At 46.6% G+C, this 21791-nt stretch overlaps 1 protein-coding gene across 9 annotated transcripts in view; it reads right to left on the reverse strand.

Moving 5' to 3' along the window:
* LOC125450099 (integrin alpha-X-like) overlaps nt 1–21791 on the reverse strand; it is an 89860-nt gene that overhangs the window by 17441 nt on the left and 50628 nt on the right. For all 9 annotated transcript variants that reach the window (XM_059643122.1, XM_059643121.1, XM_048526071.2 and 6 more), the window contains 9 exons: nt 20829–20986; nt 17703–17857; nt 16455–16586; nt 16154–16227; nt 14672–14813; nt 5887–5994; nt 5453–5532; nt 5078–5161; nt 1833–1905 (listed from right to left, as the gene is read on the reverse strand). In XM_059643122.1, coding sequence (XP_059499105.1) covers nt 1833–1905; nt 5078–5161; nt 5453–5532; nt 5887–5994; nt 14672–14813; nt 16154–16227; nt 16455–16586; nt 17703–17857; nt 20829–20986 — 1006 coding nt within the window. The remainder of the gene's footprint in view (nt 1–1832; nt 1906–5077; nt 5162–5452; nt 5533–5886; nt 5995–14671; nt 14814–16153; nt 16228–16454; nt 16587–17702; nt 17858–20828; nt 20987–21791) is intronic.

The raw sequence follows: 21791 nt of genomic DNA on the forward strand, positions 1-21791 counted from the left end.
TCCATGACCTTACTACTCTGAGTGAAGAATCTACCTCTGACATCTGTCCTATATCTATCACCACTCAATTTAAAGCTATGCCTCCTCCTGCTAGCCATCACCATCCAAGGAAAAAGGCTCTCACTGTCCACACTATCTAATCCTCTGATCATCTTGTATGTCTCTATTAAGTCACCTCTTAACCTTCTTCTCTCTAACGAAATCAGCCTCAGGTCCCTCAGCCTTTACTCAAAAGACCTTCCCTCCATACCAGGCAACATCCTAGTAAATCTCCTCTGCACCCTTTCCAATGCTTCCACATCCTTCTATAATGCGACGACCAGACTGTACACAACACTCCAAGTGCGGTCGCACCAGAGTTTTGTACAGCTGCAACATGACCTCATGGCTCTGAAACTCAATCCCTCTACCAATGAAACCTAACACACCGTACGCCTTCTGAACAACCCTATCAACTTGGATGGCAACTTTCAGGGATCTATGTACATGGACACCGAGATCTCTCTGCTCATTCACACTAACAAGAATCTTACCATTAGCCCAGTATACAGTATTCCTGAAAGTGGTAGAAAGGTGTTCGGGTGACTGGAGCCTAGCGTCCAGTGGTATACCACAAGGATCAGCAATGGCACCCTTATTGTTTGCTACATACGTAAATGATTTGGATGAAATTGTGGGGGAATGTTAAGCAAATTTGCAGATGACACCAAGATTAACAGGATGGTTAATAGCAAAGAAGATGGTTGTACATTACAGGATGATATAGATGGGCTGGTCAGAAGGGTAGGCCAGTGGCAGATTGTATTTAACCCCTATAAGTGTGAGATGAAGAAGAAACAAGATGAGGCAGTTTTTGAATGAATGACAAGATACAGAGTAGCTCGTAAGAACACAGTGATCTTGGGGTAATTATTCACAGATCCCTGAAGTCAGCAGAGCACTTCAAATACCATAACATTCAATGATATGAGAGGGGAAAGATATAAAAGGAACATAAGGGGAAACTTTTTCACGCAGGCAGTGGTGCGTGTACAGAATGAGCTGCCAAAGGAAAAGGCGGAAGCTGGTACAATTACAACATTTAAAAGGCATTCGGAGAGGTATATAAATAGAATGGGTCCAGAGAGATATGAGCCAAATGCTGGCAAATAAAACTAAATTAATTTATGATATCTATGAAGGTCCTGTTTCCATGCTGCACAGATCTATGACCCTATGGTCTGGAACAAGTGTCGGAAATTGGTGTTAGAGTACCTTTAGTGGTAATTATGTTGGTGCAGACTCAATGGGCCTTTGCTGCATTGTATGAACCTCAAGATTCAGAGTCTGAGGCCCAAAGCTGAAGTGTCATAGCTAAATCGGTGTCGTAAAGTAGAGGCCCAGTTTCACAAAAATGGGGCCCAAGGCTTAAAGACACATCAAAGTCTCTGAGGTCTAAGCTAATCCCTAAGATGAAAACATGCACACCAGCATCCCAAAACAGGGGCCCAGGGCCTCATGAAATCCTATGTTGGAGGGCCAAGGGCCCACATGTGTCCCCAAAGTGTCGGTGTCCTGAAACTGAGCTGCCAGGCCTAGCCCTGTTCCCAAATGGAGCCTGAGGACCAAAGAGTGTCACTGCACAGTGGCCCAACCTGTAACACTCTCTCGAACAACTGCCGACACATAGAGATGGGGCCTGCTCGTGGTGTGAGCATCAAAACCAGCTCCTTTGTGGACCAGGGGACCCAGGACTCAGTCTTGCACCCCTCCCACCCCCTACACCAGTCTGCTGGCACATGGGAGGGGTGCAAACAACCACGAGATCCAGACCGATGAAAATGAGGCCTTACCTGATAGGAATGTTTGACTAGCCGGACCTCCTGTGTTCCAGCCGTGACATTGATGTGCCGTGTGTACTCGATCCTAGAAAGAGAGAGGGAGTCAGAGATGGGCTGAATGGCTTATCAGCGAAATGGGAGAAGGTGTGGAGAGGGTAGGAAGCAGGGGATGGTGCTGCAAATACTGTGATCATTTTTTTCAAAGCTGGTTTTATATTACAAGGAATGTACCACAGGGAATTGGCACCAGGATCTCTACTCTTTACAATGGAGATTAATGATTTGGACAAAGGGATCGAAAGTATTGCAGCTAAATTTACTGATGACACAAAGATGGAAGAGAAAGTGATTTGTGAACAGGGCATAAGGAGCCTACGACGGGACATTGATGGGTACAGAGAGTGGGCAAAAAATCTGGCAAATGGAGCACAATGTGGGAAACTGAAATTGTCCATTTTGGCAGATAGAATTAAAATTATTGTGTTCTCCAATGATGCTGTGGCTTCAAGCAGGGTTCAAAGTTAGTGAATCTCTCTCAGCTGCTAAACTCTCTCTCTCTCTTTTCTGGTAAGCTGCTGCATGTATCTCTTTCTTGCTGATTGTCTCAATGCAGTCCTATCTATTTCTCTGAACTTCCGTTTTTGCCAAGGGTGTGTTTATGGGATGTTGCTATCTTAAAACAGTTACTATTTAGGAGTAAAATAATCGAAAATTCTGTTAAGCTTTCTGACAGAGTTGTTATTCTACGTTCCTCTTCCTATTGTTGCATTTTTATTATTGTGTTTGGATAAATTGTGTTTTATTGTGTTTGAGTAGTTTGACCAATTGAATTGCATCTGGAACTTAGCACCTCGCATCTACCTTTAACATAAGAAAAAAATAGAGTCTATGCTACCTTCTTAACATATTTTGAGGGGGTCTGGTCTGGTCCATAAACTATCTAAATGGTGAGAGCTTGGAGATGCAGAGGGATCTGGGTTTTCCAGTGCATGAATCATAGAAGATCAGTGTGCAGCTACAACGAGTAGCAAGGAAAGCTAGTGGGATGTTCTGTTTTATTGTGACAGGAGGGAGGAGGCATTGGGTATTTTTTCACCCAGAGTACTGTGTACAACACTGCCATACTTACAGAAGGATGTTAATGCATTGGAAGCTATTCATAAAACGGTTTACTGGACAAATACCTGGAATGAGCTGACTGCCTTATGAAAAAGGCTAGCCAGGGCTAGGCCTGTATCCTCTGGGAGTTTAACACTCAGAAGTGATGGAATTTAAACATATAACCTCACCCGGGGGCAGTAGCGTGGCTCAGTGGTTAGTATTTCTGTTTCACAGTGTGAAGCACCCGGGTCCGATTCTGCCCTCGGGCAATTATCTGGGTGGTTTTCCTCCAGTTTCCACTCACAGTCCAGAAATGTGCAGGTTAGTTAGAATTGCTGTGCTAAATTGCCCATAGTGTCCAGGGACGTACAGGCTAGGTGGATTAGCCATTGGAAATGCAGGGTTCCAGGGATAGGAAGGAGGTGAATCTGGGTGGGATGCACTTCTGCAGTCGGTGTGGACTTGAAGGGCTGAATGGTCTTTTTCCATATGGTAGGGATTCTATGATTGTAAGTTACAAGATCCTGAGGTGACTTGTACAGGTGGTTGTGGAAAAGGATGCATCCTCTCATGGGAGAGACTAGACCAAGGGAATACAGGGTTTAAAACAGAAATCAGGAAACTGTTTTATTTTACCATGAGGGTTGAGATACGTTGAAATTGCCTTCTTGAAATGGCAATAGATATGGAATCTGTACATATTTTGAAGGCAGAGGAGATAGAAGTGTGATGAGTAACAGGGCAGTGGCGAATGAAGGGGGGAGAGAAGACAATGTTGGGGCAGCGTCAAAAATTAGATCAGCCATAATCATATTATAGAATAGAAGGCATTTTTTATAGAACAATACAGCGCAGAACAAGCCCTTTGGCCCTCAATGTTGCGCCGATCTGTGAGCTAATCTAAGCCCCTCCCCCACACTATCCCATCATTATCCATATGCTTATCCAAGGACTGTTTAAATGCCCCTAATGTGGCTGAGTTAACTACATTGGCAGGCAGGGCGTTCCACACCCTTACCACTCTCTGAGCAAAGAACCTGCCTCTGACATCTGTCTTAAATCTATTGCCCCTCAATTTGTAGCTATGTCCCCTTGTACAAGCTGAAGTCGTGTTCAATGGAGGAAACAGAGTTGAAGGGCCGGGTGGCCTGGTTTTCTTGGTCCTGATGTATGTTACACTCCAGATAAATGTGCAGGGGTGAGTGGGGGCAGATAGTATCGAGATTTTTGAGATAAGGTCAGGATGGGGGGAGGTGAGGAGAGGGCTGGAGTCCATTGAGGCAATGAGGACAGCCTGTTCCCTAGGGGATAGGAGCAGAGGAAATCAGATTTGTTGTCTGAGGGACGATGTGCAGGTGTGGTGCTCGACGGGAAGGAAACATTCCTCACCGGGGAAAGGAGCAGGGGGGCACTGGTAGAATTGTACAGACTGGCAAGAGGACCAGCATAGAGATGTGGGTCAGAGTGGCTGCCTCCTCTTCTTCAATGGCCGAGTCATACCATGGATTTCTGGGTGAGGAAGGCACAGGCTCCTCATTCTGCTCTGAGTTCATAGAATCCCTATCGTGTGGAATTTTGCCATTCGGCTCATCGAGTCAACACCAACCCTCCAAAGAGCATCCCACTCTGACCTATGCCCTCTACCCTATCCCTATAGCCCTACATTTCCCATGGCTCATCCACAATGGGCACTATGGGCAATTTAGCATGGCCAATTCATCTAAACTGTGGATCTTTGGAGTGGGAGGAGATGGAGGCACCTGGAGGAAACCCACTCAAACACAGGAGAATGCACAAACTCTGCAGATAGTTGCCTGAGCATGGAATCGAACCTGGGCCTCTGGTGTTGAGAGGCAGCAATGCTAACCACTGAGCCACCATGCCACGCAGTGCACCCCGTCCCTACCCCATCACCCCGGCCAAGACAGAGAGATTGAATAGGGGAAGGGAAGCAGGAAGAGACGTGAGACACGGTTGTCTGTGAAGGGAGCAGCGAGTTGGGAAAGACGCGTCTGGCAGAAATGCACTGGATGGAGAATTGGTGTCCGATGGGTGGCCCCAGTTAGAGGGTGAGGGTCTGCCTTGAATCCCACTTCGCGCATCATCCACATCACATACCCTCCTTCCATGCCCCGCAACTACCACCAGGCACTCACCCTGAGGTTACCACATTGACTGTGTAACGGAGGAACAGAGTCTGAGACAGGGTGCTCTCATTTGTGATCCGGACAGAGTTTCCGCTGTGGAAGGAGAGGGAAAAGGAGGGAGAGAAATAACAAGTGAGCAGCTCTTTCACAGAAAGCCCCTTCCTCAGCAACAAGTCACAAAATTCACTGCTCAACTCAGAACCCAAGATGGGAAGAGGTTCATAGAACAACATATTGAGGAAGTTTTAATCTGCATCTAACCCCAAGCTGTCCCTGTCTGCAAGGGTTTGATGGGGACTGTGTAAAGGATGCTTTGCTCTGTATGTAATCCCATTCTGTCCCTGTCCTGGGAGTGCTGGGCCTGTCTGATAACAAAGCTTTTACCTGGTTGCGGTGATGGTAAAATTTGCCGTCCTTTCTTCTGTCTCAGAATCAGAGATGTCGAACTCTGCACTGAATGTTACCTGGAGGGTGGGGAGGGGAGAGATAGAGAGAGAGGAGAGGGTGACGGGATCTTGTGAAACAGCCCATCCAAATCTGATGCTGTGAGAGCTGGGCAAACTCTGAATACTTACAACAAAAACATCAAGGAACAGACAGTGAGCGAAAGAGAAAGACACAGAAAGAGCGGGGGGAGAGAGGGAGAGAGATGGACAGAAGAGAGAAAGGAGCAAGCAAGGGTACGAGGAGAGAGAGGCCAAGAGACTGCGAGAAAGAGAGATGGAGAGAGAGACCATGAGAAAGAGAGATGGAGAGCACGAGAGAGAGAAAGATACTAGCAAGAAAGGTGAGAGAATTGGTTGACATTGCTCACTTACATGGGAATGTTTTGGGAAGATAGGATGATCTATATCACAGGTTAAACTTCCCAAATCGAGCCGTCTGGAATTGTCCACATCATTGCACAGAACGAGAACATTGGCCGGCTACAAAATAACTCCAGCAGTCAGTAAGAGAATCATTGAGTCATATACCACAAAAACAGACAGTTCAGTTCAATCAGTCCATGCCGATTATAATCCCAAACTAAACTAGTTCCATTGACTTGCACTTGACCCATATCCTTCCACAGCACCTTAAACAATATCCTACCAAATACTTCCAGGACAGGGACAGCATGTGGTTACATCTAGAGTAAAGAAGCTTCAACACCATCCTCTTAACATAGTCCCAGGACCAGGACTACACGGGATGATACAGAGCACAGCTCTCGCTACACTGTCCCCATGAAACACTTCCTGGACAGGGAGTGCATGAGGATAGATAGAGAGAACAGCTCCCTCTCCATTGTCCCCATCAAACACTCCCAGCACAAGCACAACAAGGTGTTAAATACAGAAGTAAAGCGCTCTCCACACTCTGCCCACCGAACACTTCTGGAATCGGGACACCATGGGATTAGAAGAGGAGTAAAGCTCTCACTATACTGTCCCTGTCAAACATGCTCATGACAGCAACTGCATGGGGTTAGAGGCAGAGTAAAGCACACTGTTGCTATTATCACTCTCAAGATCAGTACAAGAATGGGTTAGATATAGTGTATCTTCCTCTGCAATGTCCCCATCACACACTCCCAGGACAGGGACAGCACAGGGTTAGAAACAAGTAAAACTCTCTCCAGAATGTCCACATCAAAACACTCCCAGGTCAGGTAGAGCACAAGGTTAAATGCAGACGAAACCTCCCTCTGCACCGTCCCCAGCAAACACTGAGGACAGGAACAGAACGGGGTTAGATACAGAGTAAAGCTGCCTGTACATTGTCTATCATTGATGCAGAATCAAGCTCTCTGTACATAATCCCCATTGAAGACTGCTAGAACTGGGGACAGCACAGGATTAGATACAGAGTAATCTGCTCTATTCAATGCCCAACAAACATTCCCAGGACAGGGACGGCATGGGGTTAGATACAGGGTAAAGCAATGCCGGCACCAAACATTCTCAAAACAGAGACAACATGCTGCAGATACAGTGCAAATATCCCTTGACACTGTTCCCCCTCAAACACGCCCACACAGGGACAGCTCGGGGAGAGATACAGAATAAAGATCCTTCTACACTGTTCCCTTCAAACATTCCCAGGATGGTACAGTAAGGGCTCAGATATTGAGTAAAGCTCTGCACATTTTTTAAAAAACTGACTGCAAAAGCTTCTATAGATATGTAGAGAGAAAGAGTTTGGCAAAGACAAATGAAGGTCCCCTTGCAGTAGAATCAGGTGAATTCATAATGGACAGCAAAGAGATGGCAGACCAGTTGAACACAAATACTTTGGATCTGTCTTCACTAGGAAGGACACAAATAACCTTCAGGAAATGCTGCAGAACAGAGGAAATAATAAGGACTGTAGATGCTGGAAGCCAGAGTTTATAAGAGGCTGGAACAGCACAGCAGGTCAGACAGCATCAGAGGAGCAGGGAAGTCAATGTTTCGGGCCGAACCCCTTAGTCAGAACTGGGGAGGGGGAGGGGAGCCCAGAAATAAATAGAAGGAGGGGGGTTGGGGTAGGAGAGATGGTGATAAGTGGATGTAGATAAGGGGGGCTATTGCACTGGTCTGTGGGAAGGTGGAACAGATAGGTGAGTAGGAAGGTCAGGTCTGGAGGGGGAGTGTTGGACATGGGATAAGGCTGGTGGTGGACAGATTTTGAAGCTGGTGAAGTCAATGTTAAGGTCATTGGGCTGTAAGCTTCCAAGGTGAAATATAAGCTGTTGTTCCTCCAGTTTAAGAGTAGCCTCAGTTTCTCCCAGTTCGCGGAGCATCTGTGCTCTGCACGCATCAAGTAACCCAACCTTCCAGTTCCCATAGATTTTAACTCCCCTGATAATGTGTCCATCCATGTCTTCCTCCTTTTCAGAGTGACCAGCAGTGATGAACGGGGTCCCGCAGGGTTCAGTGCTGGGACCTCAGCAGTTTGCAATATGCATTAACAATTTGGATGAAGGAATTGAAATACCATATCTCTTAACTTACAGATCACACTAAACTGGGTAGCAGTGTGTGCAGTGAGGAGGATGCTAAGAAACTGCAGGGTGACTTGGACAGATTGGCTAAGCGAGCAAATACTTGGCAAATGCAATACAATATGGATAAATGTGAAGTTATCCGCTTTGGTCGCAAAAGCAGGAAGGCAGATTATGATCTGAACGGTGGCAGTTTAGGAAAAGGCGAGGTGCAATGAGACCTAGGTGTCATGCTGGAACAATCACGGAAGGCTGGTATGCAAGTGTAGCAGGTGGTGAGGAAAGCTAATGCTATGCTGGCCTTCATAGTCAGAGGATTGCAATATCAGAGTAAGAATGGCTTGCTGCAGTTATACAGGGCCATGGTGAGGCCAAAGCTTGAGTATTGTGTGCAGTTTTAGACTCTTAGTCTGAGGACAGACGTTGTTGCTATTGAGGGAGTCCAGCAAAGGTTCATCAGACCAATTCCTGGGATGGCAGGACTGACATATGAGGAAAGACTGGATTAGCTAGGTTTGGTTTTGTTGGAATTTAGAAGAATGAGGTAGGGATCTCACAGAAGCGCACAAAATCCTGATGGGACTAGACAGGCTAGATGCAGAAAGAATGTTCCTGATGTTGGGGAAGTCCAGATCAAGGGGTCACAGTCTAAGAATAAGGGTTAAGCCATTCAAGACTGAGATGGGGAAGAATTTATTCACTCAAGAGAGTTGTGAACCTCATTGAGCACCCCCATGGCAAGGAAAGCACAGGGGTAGATACACAGCAGTACTTCCTCTACACTGTCCCCATCAAACACTCTCAGCACAGGCATTGCAGAAGGTCAGATGCAGAGTAAAGTACCCACTACATGGTCCACCATCATACAGAACCACACAGGGACAGCAGAGGACGAGATACACAGTAAATCTTCCTCTACAATCTCTCCATCAATACTCCCAGGACAGGGCAGCAACGGGTTAGGGAACTGTGTAAGTCTTCCTCTACGTGTCCCCCATCAAACATACTCAGCATGGGATTAGGCTAGGAGTAAAGCTTCCTCGACATTGTTACCATAAAAAAGACCCATGACAGGGACAGCTCATAGAAACATAGAAGATAGGAGCAAGTGGAGGCCATTCGGCCCTTCAAGACTACTCCCCCATTCATCACGATCATGGATGATCATCCAACTCAACAGCCTTACCCTGCTTTTCTCCACAAACCTTTGATCTCATTTTCCCCAAGTTCTAAATCTAGTTGCCTCTTGAATACATTCAATGTTTTGACATCAACTGCTTCCTGCGGTAATGAAATCCACAGACTCACCACTCTTTGGGTGAAGAAATGTCTCCTCATCTCCATCCTAAATGATCTACCGTGAATCCTCAGACTGCCTTTTCGAGAACTTCTTCTCTCCATCTACCTTGTCTAGTCCTGTTGGAATTTTATAAGTTTCAATGAGATTCCCCATCTCATTCGTCTGAACTCCAGCGAAGACAATCATAACCTAGTTAATCTCTCCTCTTAGTTAGTCCTGCCTTCCCAGGGATCAGCCTGGTGAACCTTAGCTGCACTCCCTTGACAGCAAGAGTGTCTTTCCTCAGAAAAGGAGGCCAAAACTGCACACAATATTCTAGGTGTTGTGTCACCAAGGCCCTGTAAAACTGCAACAACACATCCCTGCTCCTGTACTTGAAACCTACATGGAGGCGATGGCCTAGTGGTATTATCGCTGGATGGTTAATACCAGATAACATTCTGGAGACTTAAGTTTGAATCCTGCCACAGCAAAATGGTGGAATTTGAATTCAATAAGTATCTGGGATTAAGAAAATAAAAATAACTTTGAATCCATTGTCAGAAAAAAACCCATCTTGTTCACAACTGCCCTTTAGAGAAGGAAACTGCCATCCTTACCTGGTCTGGCCTACTCGTGACTCCAGACCTACAGCAATGTGGTTGACTCTTAACTGCCCTAGAAGCAATTAGGGAAGGGAAATAAATGCTGCGTAGCCAGCAACACCCTCATCCCATCGATGAATAAAGAATAAAGGAACCTCTCGCAATGAAGGCCAACATACCTTTTGCCTTCTTTACTGCCTGCTGCACCTGCATACTTACCTTCAGCGACTGACGTACAAGGACACCCAGGTCCTGCTGCATACTCCCCTCTCCAAATTTACAGCCATTTCAGGTAGTGATCTGCTTTCTTGTTTTTGCTTCCAAAGTGAATAACTTCACATTTATCCAAATTATACTGCATCTGCCATTGATCTGCTGACTCACCCAACCTGTCCAGATCATGCTGAAGGATCACTGCATCCTCGTCACAATTCACCCTCTCACCACACTTGGTATCTGCAAACTTGGAGATGTTACATTTTGCTCCCTCTTCAAAATCATTAATATATATTCACAATTGCTGGGGTCCCAGCATCGATTCCTATGCACCCCACAAGTTACTCTTTACCAATTTGAAAAGGACCCATTAATTCCTACAGAGATAATGGGAACTGCAGATGCTGGAGAATTCCAAGATAATAAAATGTGAGGCTGGATGAACACAGCAGGCCAAGCAGCATCTCAGGAGCACAAAAGCTGACGTTTCGGGCCTAGACCCTTCATCAGAGAGGGTCTGATGAAGGGTCTAGGCCCGAAACGTCAGCTTTTGTGCTCCTGAGATGCTGCTTGGCCTGCTGTGTTCATCCAGCCTCACATTTTATTATCATTAATTCCTACAGTTTGTTTCCTCTCTGCCAACCAGTTTTCTATCCATCTCAATACACTTCGCAATCCCGTGCGCTTTAATCTTCCACTATAATTTCCGCTGTGAGACTTTGTCAATTGCTTTCTGAAAGTCCAAATACATTACACCAACTGGCTTCCCCTTGTCAATTCTATGAACTAAATCATCGTTGAATTCCAACAGCTTTGTCAAACATGATTTTCCCTTTATAAATTCATGCTGACTCTGTCTGATTCTACAACTGCTTTCTAAATGCTCCACCATGAAGTCCTTGATAATGGATTTGAGAGTTTTCCCCACTTATCGGTCTATCAGTCCCTGTTTTCTCTCTACCACCCTTTATGAATATTGCAGTGACATTAGCCATTTCCAATCTGGAGGGACCGTTCCAGAGTCTGTAGAATCCTGGAAGATGATCACCAATGCATCCAATATTTCTGGAGCCACTTCCTTAAGTACTCGAAGATGTAGATTATCAGGCCCTAGGGATTTATCCATCTTCAATCCTATTAATTTTCCACCACCATTTCTCGATTAATATTAATTTCCCTTAATTCTTCCTTCTCATTAAATCTTGCATTCTCAAGCATTTTTGCGATCTGATTTGTGTTCTCTTTTTGTCAAGGCAGAACTAAAGTATGTGGTCAGTGGCTCAGCCATTTCTTTGGCACCAGTATAAATGCCCCGTTTCTGTCTTCACTCGGGGTTTGATACTGAGTACTACTCCCTCTGCACTATCCCCATAGCTGGGGTCCCAGCACTGATCCCTGTGGCACTCTGCTGACCGGGACAGTGTGCGATCAGATACTGAGTACCCTTGTCCTCAACAAAAACCCCCAGGACAGGGACAACACAGGTTAGGTACAGAGTAAACCTCCCTCTGCACTGTTCCCATCAAACACGCTCATGACAGGGACAGCTCAGGGTTAGATGAAGAGTAGTGTTCCTTGTACACTGTCTCACATTAAACATATCCACAAAAGGACAGCACGGTATACGCACCTCTAATCACACCCAACACAGGAACAGTACTGGCTTAGATCCTGAGTAAAGCCCACTAGATCAAAGAACAAAACAGCACAGGAACAGGTCCTTCAGCCCTCCAGTCCTCTGCCGTCATATTTTTCCCTTCCATACGAAAACTGTCTTCACTTACAGGATCCGTATGCCACCATTCCCTTGCTAATTATGTGTTCGTCCAGATGTGTCTGAGTGCTGCTATTGTGTCTGATTCTACCACCTCCTCTGGCAACGCATTCCTACACTCTCCATTCCTTGTGTGACAAACTTGCCTCACACATCTCTTTTAAAACTTTCCCCCTCACACCTTGATCCTGACACCCCTAGTAATTGACCTCTCCACCCTGGGAAAAGGCCCCACGCTTTCCACTTTATCCATCCCACAATCTTATCAACATCTATCAGGTCGCCCCCTCGACCTTCCATATTCTAGTGAACACAACCCCAGTCTATCCAAGCCTTCTTCATAATCCTGCATACCAGGCAACAACCTGGTAAACCTTTTCTGTACCCTCTCCAAAACATCCGGTAGTGTGATGATCAGAACTGTATGCGATATTTCAAGTGTGGCCTAACAGAAGTTCCATAACTTCTGCAACCCAGGTTGACAGGGCTGTTAAGAAGGCATACAGTGTTTTAGCTTTTATTAACAGAGGGATCGAGTTCCGGAACCAAGAGGTTATGGTGAAGCTGTACAAAACTCTGGTGCGGCCGCACTTGGGAGTATTGCGTACAGTTCTGGTCACCGAATTATAAGAAGGATGTGGAAGCTTTGGAAAGGGTGCAGAGGAGATTTACTAGGATGTTGCCTGGTATGGAGGGAAGGTCTTACGAGGAAAGGCTGAGGGACTTGAGGCTGTTTTCGTTAGAGAGAAGAAGGTTGAGAGGTGACTTAATTGAGACATATAAAATAATCTGAGGGTTAGATAGGGTGGATAGGGAGAGTCTTTTTCCTAGGATGGTGACGGCGAGCACGAGGGGGCATAGCTTTACATTGAGGGATGAAAGATAGAGGACAGATGTCAGAGGTAGTTTCTTTACTCAGAGAGTAGTAAGGGAATGGAACACTTTGCCTGCAATGGTTATAGATTCGCCAACTTTAGGTACATTTAAGTCGTCATTGGATAAGCATATGGACATACATGGAATAGTGTAGGTTAGATGGGCTTCAGATCGGTATGACAGGTCGGCACAACATCGAGGGCCGAAGGGCCTGTACTGTGCTGTAATGTTCTATGTTCTATATAAAGCTGCAGCATAACTTGTCTATCTTAAGACTCAATGTGCTTTCCAAAGAAGGCAAGCATGCCATTGGCCTTTTAACTAAGTTAACTACCTGCGCTGCCACTTTCAGTGATGTACGAACCTGCACTCCCAGATCCTTCTGCACATTAATACTCTCAAGGGCTTTGCTATTCACTGTACTTGACATTCCAAAATGCATCACCTCACATTTGTCCGGATTAAACTCCATCTGCCATTTTTCCACCCATGTCACCAACTGATCTATATCCTGCTGTATTCTCTGACAATTGTCCTCGCTATCTGCAATTTCACCAATTATCCAGCCACCTTTTCCTCCAAATCATTTATGTACACTCTACGTTGTTTCCATTAGACACAACCACAACAGGGCCAGCATAGGGTTAGATTTAGAGTAGAGCTCCCTGTACACTGTCCTCATCAAACACTCCCAGGATAGGGACAACATGGGGTTAGATACAGTGCAAACCTCCTTCTTTACTGTCCCCGTCAAACAGTCCAAGGACAGGGACAGCACAGAGATAGATAGAGTGCAGTTCGTTTTACGCTGTTGACATCAAACACTCCCAGGGCATGTACTTCACGATGTCAGATATAGAATAAAACTCACTTTACACTGCTCCCAGTGACTCCCAGGACACGGACAGTGCGGGGTTAGATGCAGAGTGAAGCTCTCTGCACCATTCTCCCGTCAAACACTGTCAGCTGAGGGGCAGCACAGGGTGAGGTATGGATTAATGCCTCCTCTACACTTTCCCCATCAGACACTCCAGGCCAAGGACTATATAGAGTTAGAAACACATTACTGCTCCCTCTGCACTGTCCCGATCGAACATTCTCAGGACAAGGATACCACTGGAGGATACAGAGCAAATCTCCCTCTCCACTGTGCTCCATTAAAAACATCCACACAGGGACATCATGGGATTAGATCCTGAGTAAAGCTTCCTCTACACTGTTCCTATCGAACATGCCCACACAGGAACAACAGAGTAACGCTCCCTCTGCACTGCCCCGTCAAACACACCCAGTACAAGGACATCACGATGTTAGATACAGTGTAAAGCTCCTCTACACTGTCTCCATCAAACACTCCCAGGGCAGAGACACCACAGGGTTAAATACAGAGTAAAGCTTCTCCTGCTTTACTAACATAGATAGGACAGGGTTAGGAGCACAGTCAGCCTTCCTCTGCACTGTCCCCCATTCGTACACCAGAGGCAGGATGGGGTCAGATACACTGTAAAGCTGTCAATACATTGTCCCCATCAAACTTTCCCAGGACATAGGCAGCATGGTGTTAGGTACAGAGTAAAGCTTCTTCTACACTGTCCCCGTCAAACACTCTCAGGACAGGGACACCACTGGGTGAGATACAGCAGGGTGAGATACAATGTAAAGCTCTCTCTACACTATCCTCATCAAATACTCCCAGGGCAGGGGCCGCATGGGGTTAGATAGAGTAAAGCCTCCTCTACACTATACCTAGCACACAGATAACATGGTGTTAGATACACAGTAGAGATTCTTCGACACTCAAACGGTCCCAGGACAGGGACAGCAAGGGGTAGATCCTGCGTACAGGTCTGTGTTTTTCAGGCTGGGAGCTGAGTTCCTGCCTCCTCACCTGCACGGAGCTGATCTTCCTGAAGTTGAGACAGCTCGGGTAGTAGAAGTGCAGCTGAGGTTTGTCCGAGTCTTCATGCGCATTCTCCACACTCACCATCGCCGTCAGAACTTGGTCCTGCCCTATTAGCAGTGTGTTGCCCCTAAGGTAGAGATCAAACAATAGCGTAACTCCTCTCCTATGACAGATCACATTCCTATGGATGACAGCATAATTTATTTTGTACCTGCGAGACAGTCGAGCAGTGTCCATAACATAATTTTTGCAAGAACTTAATCAAAAATGGCCTCCTCATCTTGTGAAACAGGCTTGAGGGGAAGCTAAATCGTCTCTTCCTATTCCTGTGTAACAGGTTTGAGGGAAGGCTGTGTGGCCTCCTCCTGTTCCTGAGATAACAAGTGTAGAGCTGGATGAATATAGCAGACCAAGCAGCATCAGAGGAGCAGGAATGCTGATGTTTCGGGTCTAGACCGTTCTCTCCCTATTTATTTTAGAACTCCCTTCTTCTCCCCTATTTCTGAGTCTAGGCCTGAAACGTCAGCCTTCCTGCTTCTCTGATGCTGCTTGGCCTGCTGATTTTATCCAGCTCTACACCTTGTTATCTCAGATTCTCCAGCATCTGCAGTTCCTACTATCTCCTCCTCCTGTTCCTGACTCGTTGCTTGACAGGGTCTAAATGGCCTTTTCCTGTTCCTGTTTTGAGGGTTGGAAAGGGGTCTGAATGGGATCCTCCAGTTCCTGCATATCAGTCTTGAGAGGCAGCTGAATGGTCTCCCCACGGCACGGTGGCTCAGTGGTTAGCACTGCAGCCTCACAGTACCAGGGACCGAGGTTTGATTCCAGCCTCGGGTGACTGTCTGTGTGGAGTTTGCACATTCTCCCCGTGTCTGCGTGGGTTTCCTCCGGGTGCTCCGGATTCCTCCCACAGTCCAAAAATGTGCAGGCTAGGTAGATCGGCCATGCTAAATTGCTCGTAGTGTTCAGAGGTGTGTGGGTTACAGGGGCATGGGTCTGGGTGGGATGATTCAAAGGGCGGTGTGGACTTGTTGGGCCGAAGGGCCTGTTTCCACACTGTAGGGAATCTAATCTAATCTAATCTAATCTTATGTTCCTGTGTAACAGTCTGGAGAGGGGTCCGAATGGGATCCTCCAGTTATTGCAGGACAGTCTCGAGGGGGGGCTGAATGACCCTCTCCTGCCCGTGTGGAACACGATCTCAAGGAAAGCGTTCCCCAGTTTGTGGATGAGCGGAGCATTGCAGAAGTGAGAACAGACTGCAGGAAGTGAGACGGGGAGGGTGGAGGACGGGAAGGAAGTAGTGAGGCTGCATTGCTGGGAAGCTAGAGTTTTCAAAATGCAACAACCTTTTGCTGACATACCTGAGAGGCCAGTTTAAATGTTTATTTTGCAGACACCAAGTTCACGGTTTTAATTAACCTTTTAATATTGGCAGGGGACTGGTACCTGGCGTCCTGCTCCTACCTGGAGAAGTTGTATAAAACCTTGAGGAAGTCGACACATTGATTGTCCACTCCACAATCCAGCTCGAAAGGAAGCTGTGAGAAAAAAAAGAGATGTTCTGAGGACAAGAATGAGACTTAGTGAGCTTGTTCCTCATAAACAATATAACATTGAAGGTCACAACTCTGTCACCCAGAAATTCCTCTCCTGCAGTGTTACTGGCTGATGTTAATCCAGCTCACACTGCCACTCAGTAACACGTCTCCCCACACCGCCATATATTATGGACAGTATCCCAGTTGTTTTCTCTATAACCCGGTACCTTGTAGTTGTATGATGTTTGGCTGTACTGATTAAGAATTGGCCTCAGGCCATTGCTCGCAGGAATCAACTCGCCAGCTAGTGTGAAGTTCAGCAACAGATTAATTGGCTCCAAATAATCTTTGACACATGCCTGTGCGTGTGTGAGAGAGAGAGAGAGAGACATAGAGATTTTTAATTACAACAAGTGGTTGAGGGAGATCGCAAACTTGTCCAACTTGTCAGCAGTTCGCAGTTTGTGGCGGGTCCAGACTGAATACTCAATCTATGCAGACAAATGCCACATTACCCTTAATCCTACCCCAATTCAATGAATTCATGGCTGGTCTCCATTTCCTGCAATGTCTCAAGGGCTGTGATTTCTTCATCTGCTACAAACTATTGTTCCCAGTCTTCACACTGCTCGATGGCAGAGTCTCCACAGCTCTGGCCTCTTCTGGAGTATTGTGTCCAGTTCTGGTCACCCAGTTATAGGAAGGACACTATTAAGCTGGAGAGGGTTCAGAAGCGATTAACTAGGATGTTGCTGAGCATGGAAGGTTTGAATTATAAAGAAAGGCTGGATAGCCGAGGACTTTTTTCCCTGGAGCATGGGAAGTTGAGAGGTGACCTGATAGAAATTCATAAAATAATGAGGGGTATACATAGTTAATTGTAGTTGTTTTCTGTCCCCTAAGATGGGAGATTTTGGGCACACTTTTAAGGTGAGTAGAGAGATTTTTAAAAGACATGTGGGGCATCGTTTTTTTTACACAGTGGGTGGTTCACGTGTGGATTGGACTTCGCGAGGAAGTGGTAGACGTGAACATAATGTGAGCACATTTAAATGATACTTGGATAAGTACAAGAATAGGAAAGGCTTAGAAGGACATGGGCCCGAAGCAGGCAGGTAGGACTAGTTCAGTTTGGAATTATGTTCGGCATGGACTGGTTGGACCAAGGAGTCTGTTTCTGCTCTGTATGACTCTGTAGCTCTATATGAAGGTACACCCGACTCTGCTGCAAATTACTCCCTTACACCTCAACATCCCTCAGCACTGACCCACAACAGTGCGGCACTCCCTCATCACTGACCCACTGATAGTGCGGCGCCTCCTCAGCACAAATCCTCCAACATTGCAACATCTCTCGGATTCTCTCTAAAAGTGTGGTATTCCCTCAGGACTGACCCTCAGTGGAACTGACACTAGTGATTTTGAGATGGTAATTGGGTGTCTGATTCTGGGAATGGAAGAGAAACGTGTCTCACCAACAGATGAATGGTGTATTGCTCACACAGCGTCGTCTTCGTGGAGAGCAGTCTATTGGTGGTTAATTTCCGGGCAAAGCTCGAGAATGTTGCTCGGCCCTGTTGCCGTTGGAAGTCCAGGAACAAATTATACGTGACATTTGCTTTAAGTTTGCCTGTAAAGACATGGGGCACCTATGGAGATTAAAGTCCTTAAAGAGGAGCATGACTCCATTTCCATTTGAATGCACACTCACTCAGCTCACTCACTCACTCCATCAATAATTCTGCAATTTGCTCTTAAGGATTTCGGTCCTGGCCCAGAGAAGCTGCTTAGGGAGATTCACCAGGAAGTTCAGGGGGTTAGATTCATCAGATCATGTGCCAAGACCACGAGACACTCAGATCTATCACCTCGGATTGTAGGATGTGGAGGGGGATGTTGTATCAAGGTGTTCGAGATTATGAAGGTGGTTGCAATCGAGTTGATGAGTGGAAATTATTCCCAGTGGCTGGACAGGACTCAGCTTTCTATCTCTGTAACCTCTTCAAACTTCTGCACTCTTCCCTATCTGTGACCTCCTCCTGTCCCTGCACCCTTCCCTAATTCTGCAACTTATTCCAGTCCCCAACATCTCCTCCCCATCACTGTAACCTCCTCAATCCCTTTCATCCCCTCCATATTTCTGTATCCTCCTCCATCCTCTACAGCTCTCCCTACCTTGTAACCTCCTCTAGCTCCTACACTCCTTCCAATCTCTGTAACAACTTCAGCCCCTACACTCCTCCCTATCTCTGCAACCTCCTCCAGCCAATGCACCCCCTTCTTACCTCTAATTTGCTCTAGCTCCACACTCCTCCCTATCTTTGAAACCTGCACCAGTGCCAATCTCATGCTTTTTCCCATATTGCTGCACATCATTTCAATCAAAACAACAACTCAATACTCCTCTTGGATACCTGAAATATTCTGTCTCTGCTACATTTCCAGATAGGGGATTTGACAGCCTAACTACTTACTTGCTGAAAAAGGTTTTTCCTTGGTTCGCTCTTGCTTCATTTGCACATCACTTTAAATCTACATCCTTCTCATTCTTGTTCCTTCACTAAGTGGGAACAGCTTCTCCCAATCTCCTCTGACCAGCCACAAAGTACAAAGAACAATACAGCACAGGAACAGGACCCCTGGTCCTCCAAGCCTGTATCTACACATTTTTTTTCCCTTCCATACTAAAATGGTCTTCACTTACGGGACCCATATCCCTCCACTCTCTTCCTATTCGTGTATTCATTCAGGTGCTTCTTGAATGCTGCTACTGTGTTTGCTTCCACCACCTCCTCTGGCAGCGTGATCCAGGCACTCACCATCCTTTATGTGAAAAGCATGCCTCGCAGATCTCTTTTAAACTTGCCCCCACCTCGCACCTTCAAACCTGTGTTCCCTAGTAATTGACGCTTCCACCCTTGGTAAATGCCCCACACTTTCCACCCTAGCCATGTCATTCACAATTTTATAAACTTCTATCAGGTCGCCCTCAAAGAAAACAAATCCAGCCTATTCAACCCTTTCTTCATAGCCAAAATCTCCCATTCTAGACAACAACCTGGTAAACCTTTTCTGTACCCTCTCTGGTAGTGTGGTGACCAGAACTGTACGTAACATAAATGTGGCATTAACAGAAGTTCTATAAAGCTGCAGCCTAATTTGTCTACCCTTAGATTCAGTGTGCTTTCCAATGAAGACAAGTGAGCTATAAGCCTTTTTTACTACCTTATCTACCTGCGTTGCACCTTCGGTGATCTGTGGACTTGCACATTCGGATCTCTCTGCATATCAATGCTCCTCAGCGTTCTGCCATTCACTGTATAATTTCCACCTGTATATGATCTTCCAAAATGCATCACCTCACATTTGTCCGGATTAAACTCCATCTAACATTTTTCCACCCATGCCTCCGACTGATCCATAGCCTGCTGTTTCATCTACCAGTCCTCCTGACTACCCACAACTTCAGCAATCTCTGTGACGCCTGCAAATTTGCTAATTAGACCAGTTATGTTTTCCTTCGAGTCATTTATGTAAACCACAAACAGCAGAAGCCCCAGCACTGATCCCTGTGAAACAACATTAGTCACAGCCCTCCATTCTGAAAAGCATCCTCCCACCGCTACCCTCTGTCTCCTATGACTAAGCCAGTCCTCTATCTGTCTTGCCTGCTCACCCCGATACCATGTGATTCACCTTTTGTACCACACTGCCCTGAGGGACTTTGTCAAAGGCGTTACTGATGTAGACAACATCAACTGCTTTTTTCCTCATCAATTGTCTTAACCTCCTCAAAAAACCCGATGATGTTTAGTGAGACAACCTCCCTGGCACAAAACTGTTTATTGCTAATAAATCCTCTTGCTTCTAAACACTCATAGCTCTTGTCCCACAGAGTCTTTTCCAAAAATTTCCCAAACACTGCCCCGCTCCATGATTTTGAAAACCTTCATCAGATTTCATCTCCGCCTTCTTCTCTCCAAGGAGAACAGACCTAATTTGTTCAATGATCCTCTGGACCTAAGATTCTCATTTCTAGAACCATTTTTGCAAATGCCTTCTATAATCTCGCTCTGAAACATTCACATCTTTCCTATAATGTAGCACCCACAACAGTACAGAATACGCTAATAATGGTCTTAGATAATTCCAACATCACCTCCTTGTTCTTGTAATCTATGCCTTTATTAATAATAAAGCTAGGAGCACTGTATGCTTTATTTCCTGCTCTCTCCCCCTGTCCTGCCATCTTCAATGACCTGTGTACATATACCCGCAGGTCCCTCTGTTCCTACACCCCATGTAGAATCGTACACTTTTTTTTAATATAGTCTTTCAGTATTCTTCCAAGTTCATCACCTGACACTTATCCCTACATTAAACTGTATCAGGCCCCTATGTGCCTACTCCATCAACTTATCAATGAGCAAGTTTGGAATGACAAATCTCGTTTACAATGGCGACCATGTCTCTGTCATCGATTGTCTGAAAATCCCACTTGCTACATTGGTGAACCCACCAGGGAAGGAAATTGGCACCACCCACTAGTCCTGCTATACCCATTTCTGGCCTCCACGTACCCCATCACTCCAGCCACTCACCCAAGTTCCCTGGTGCCAGGCTTGCCATCCGGAGACACACAGTGACGTTGCTGATCAGCGAGCCGGTCTCCACTACGCGGTGACACCGGTACAGAGCCAGTGGGATTGGCTGAGGATGGAACACTGCACTAGCAGAGAAGTTTACAACTGGCCGGGTGCTGCAGAGGATGAGAACGGAGGGCACGAGGTGGAGAGGAGAAAAGGGGGAGAGGGGGATAGAAGAGGTGATGGGAGAGTGGGGGTGGTGAGGGGATGGTGGGTAGTGGAGGGGAGGGGGTTGTGGGAGGTTTGAGGGAGGGGAGGGAAGGGAGGGGCGGGCGGGGGTAGGACAGAGGGACATGATGGGAGAGGGGATAGGATAGAAGGGAGAATGGGGGAGAGAGGTGACAAGTGACGTGGAGAAGCAATGGGGGGAGGGGAAGAGACGCAATGGGGTGGGGAGAGGGATAGAAGAGGCGGGCGAGGAGGAGAAAGGTGACAGGGAGGGGGAAGAGAGGTGACAGGGTGGGGAGAAAGATAGAAGATGTGGGGAAAGGGGGGAGAGAGGCAAAAAGTGGAGCGGAGGGGTGATGGGGTGAGGGGAGAGAGATGACGGGGTGGGAAGGGGGATAGAAGAAAGGGGTGGAGTCGGAATAGGAGAGATGGGCATTGGGAGGGAGGAAAGGCGGACATGGGGAGAGAGGAGAGACGGGCAGAGGGGTTTGTGAAGCGACGGGGGCGCGGGGGAGTTGGAGAGGATGGAGGGAAGACATGTCAGACAGACAGACTGCTACATTCAAATGCTAATCCAGAGTGGACTGGACAGTAACCGAGCCAGAGTCCGTCCGCAGGCCCCAAACCACCCGCCAACCCCAGCACTCATCCCTTACCACCTCCCCCAATCCCCAAAAGCCCCTGCACCCCTGATCCCTACTCTTCTACTCCCACGCACGAGCATTCTCCACACCCACCCATACCCCACCC

The sequence above is a fragment of the Stegostoma tigrinum genome, chromosome 48 (genome assembly GCF_030684315.1).
Source record: "Stegostoma tigrinum isolate sSteTig4 chromosome 48, sSteTig4.hap1, whole genome shotgun sequence".
Classification (NCBI taxonomy): Eukaryota; Metazoa; Chordata; class Chondrichthyes; order Orectolobiformes; family Stegostomatidae; genus Stegostoma; species Stegostoma tigrinum.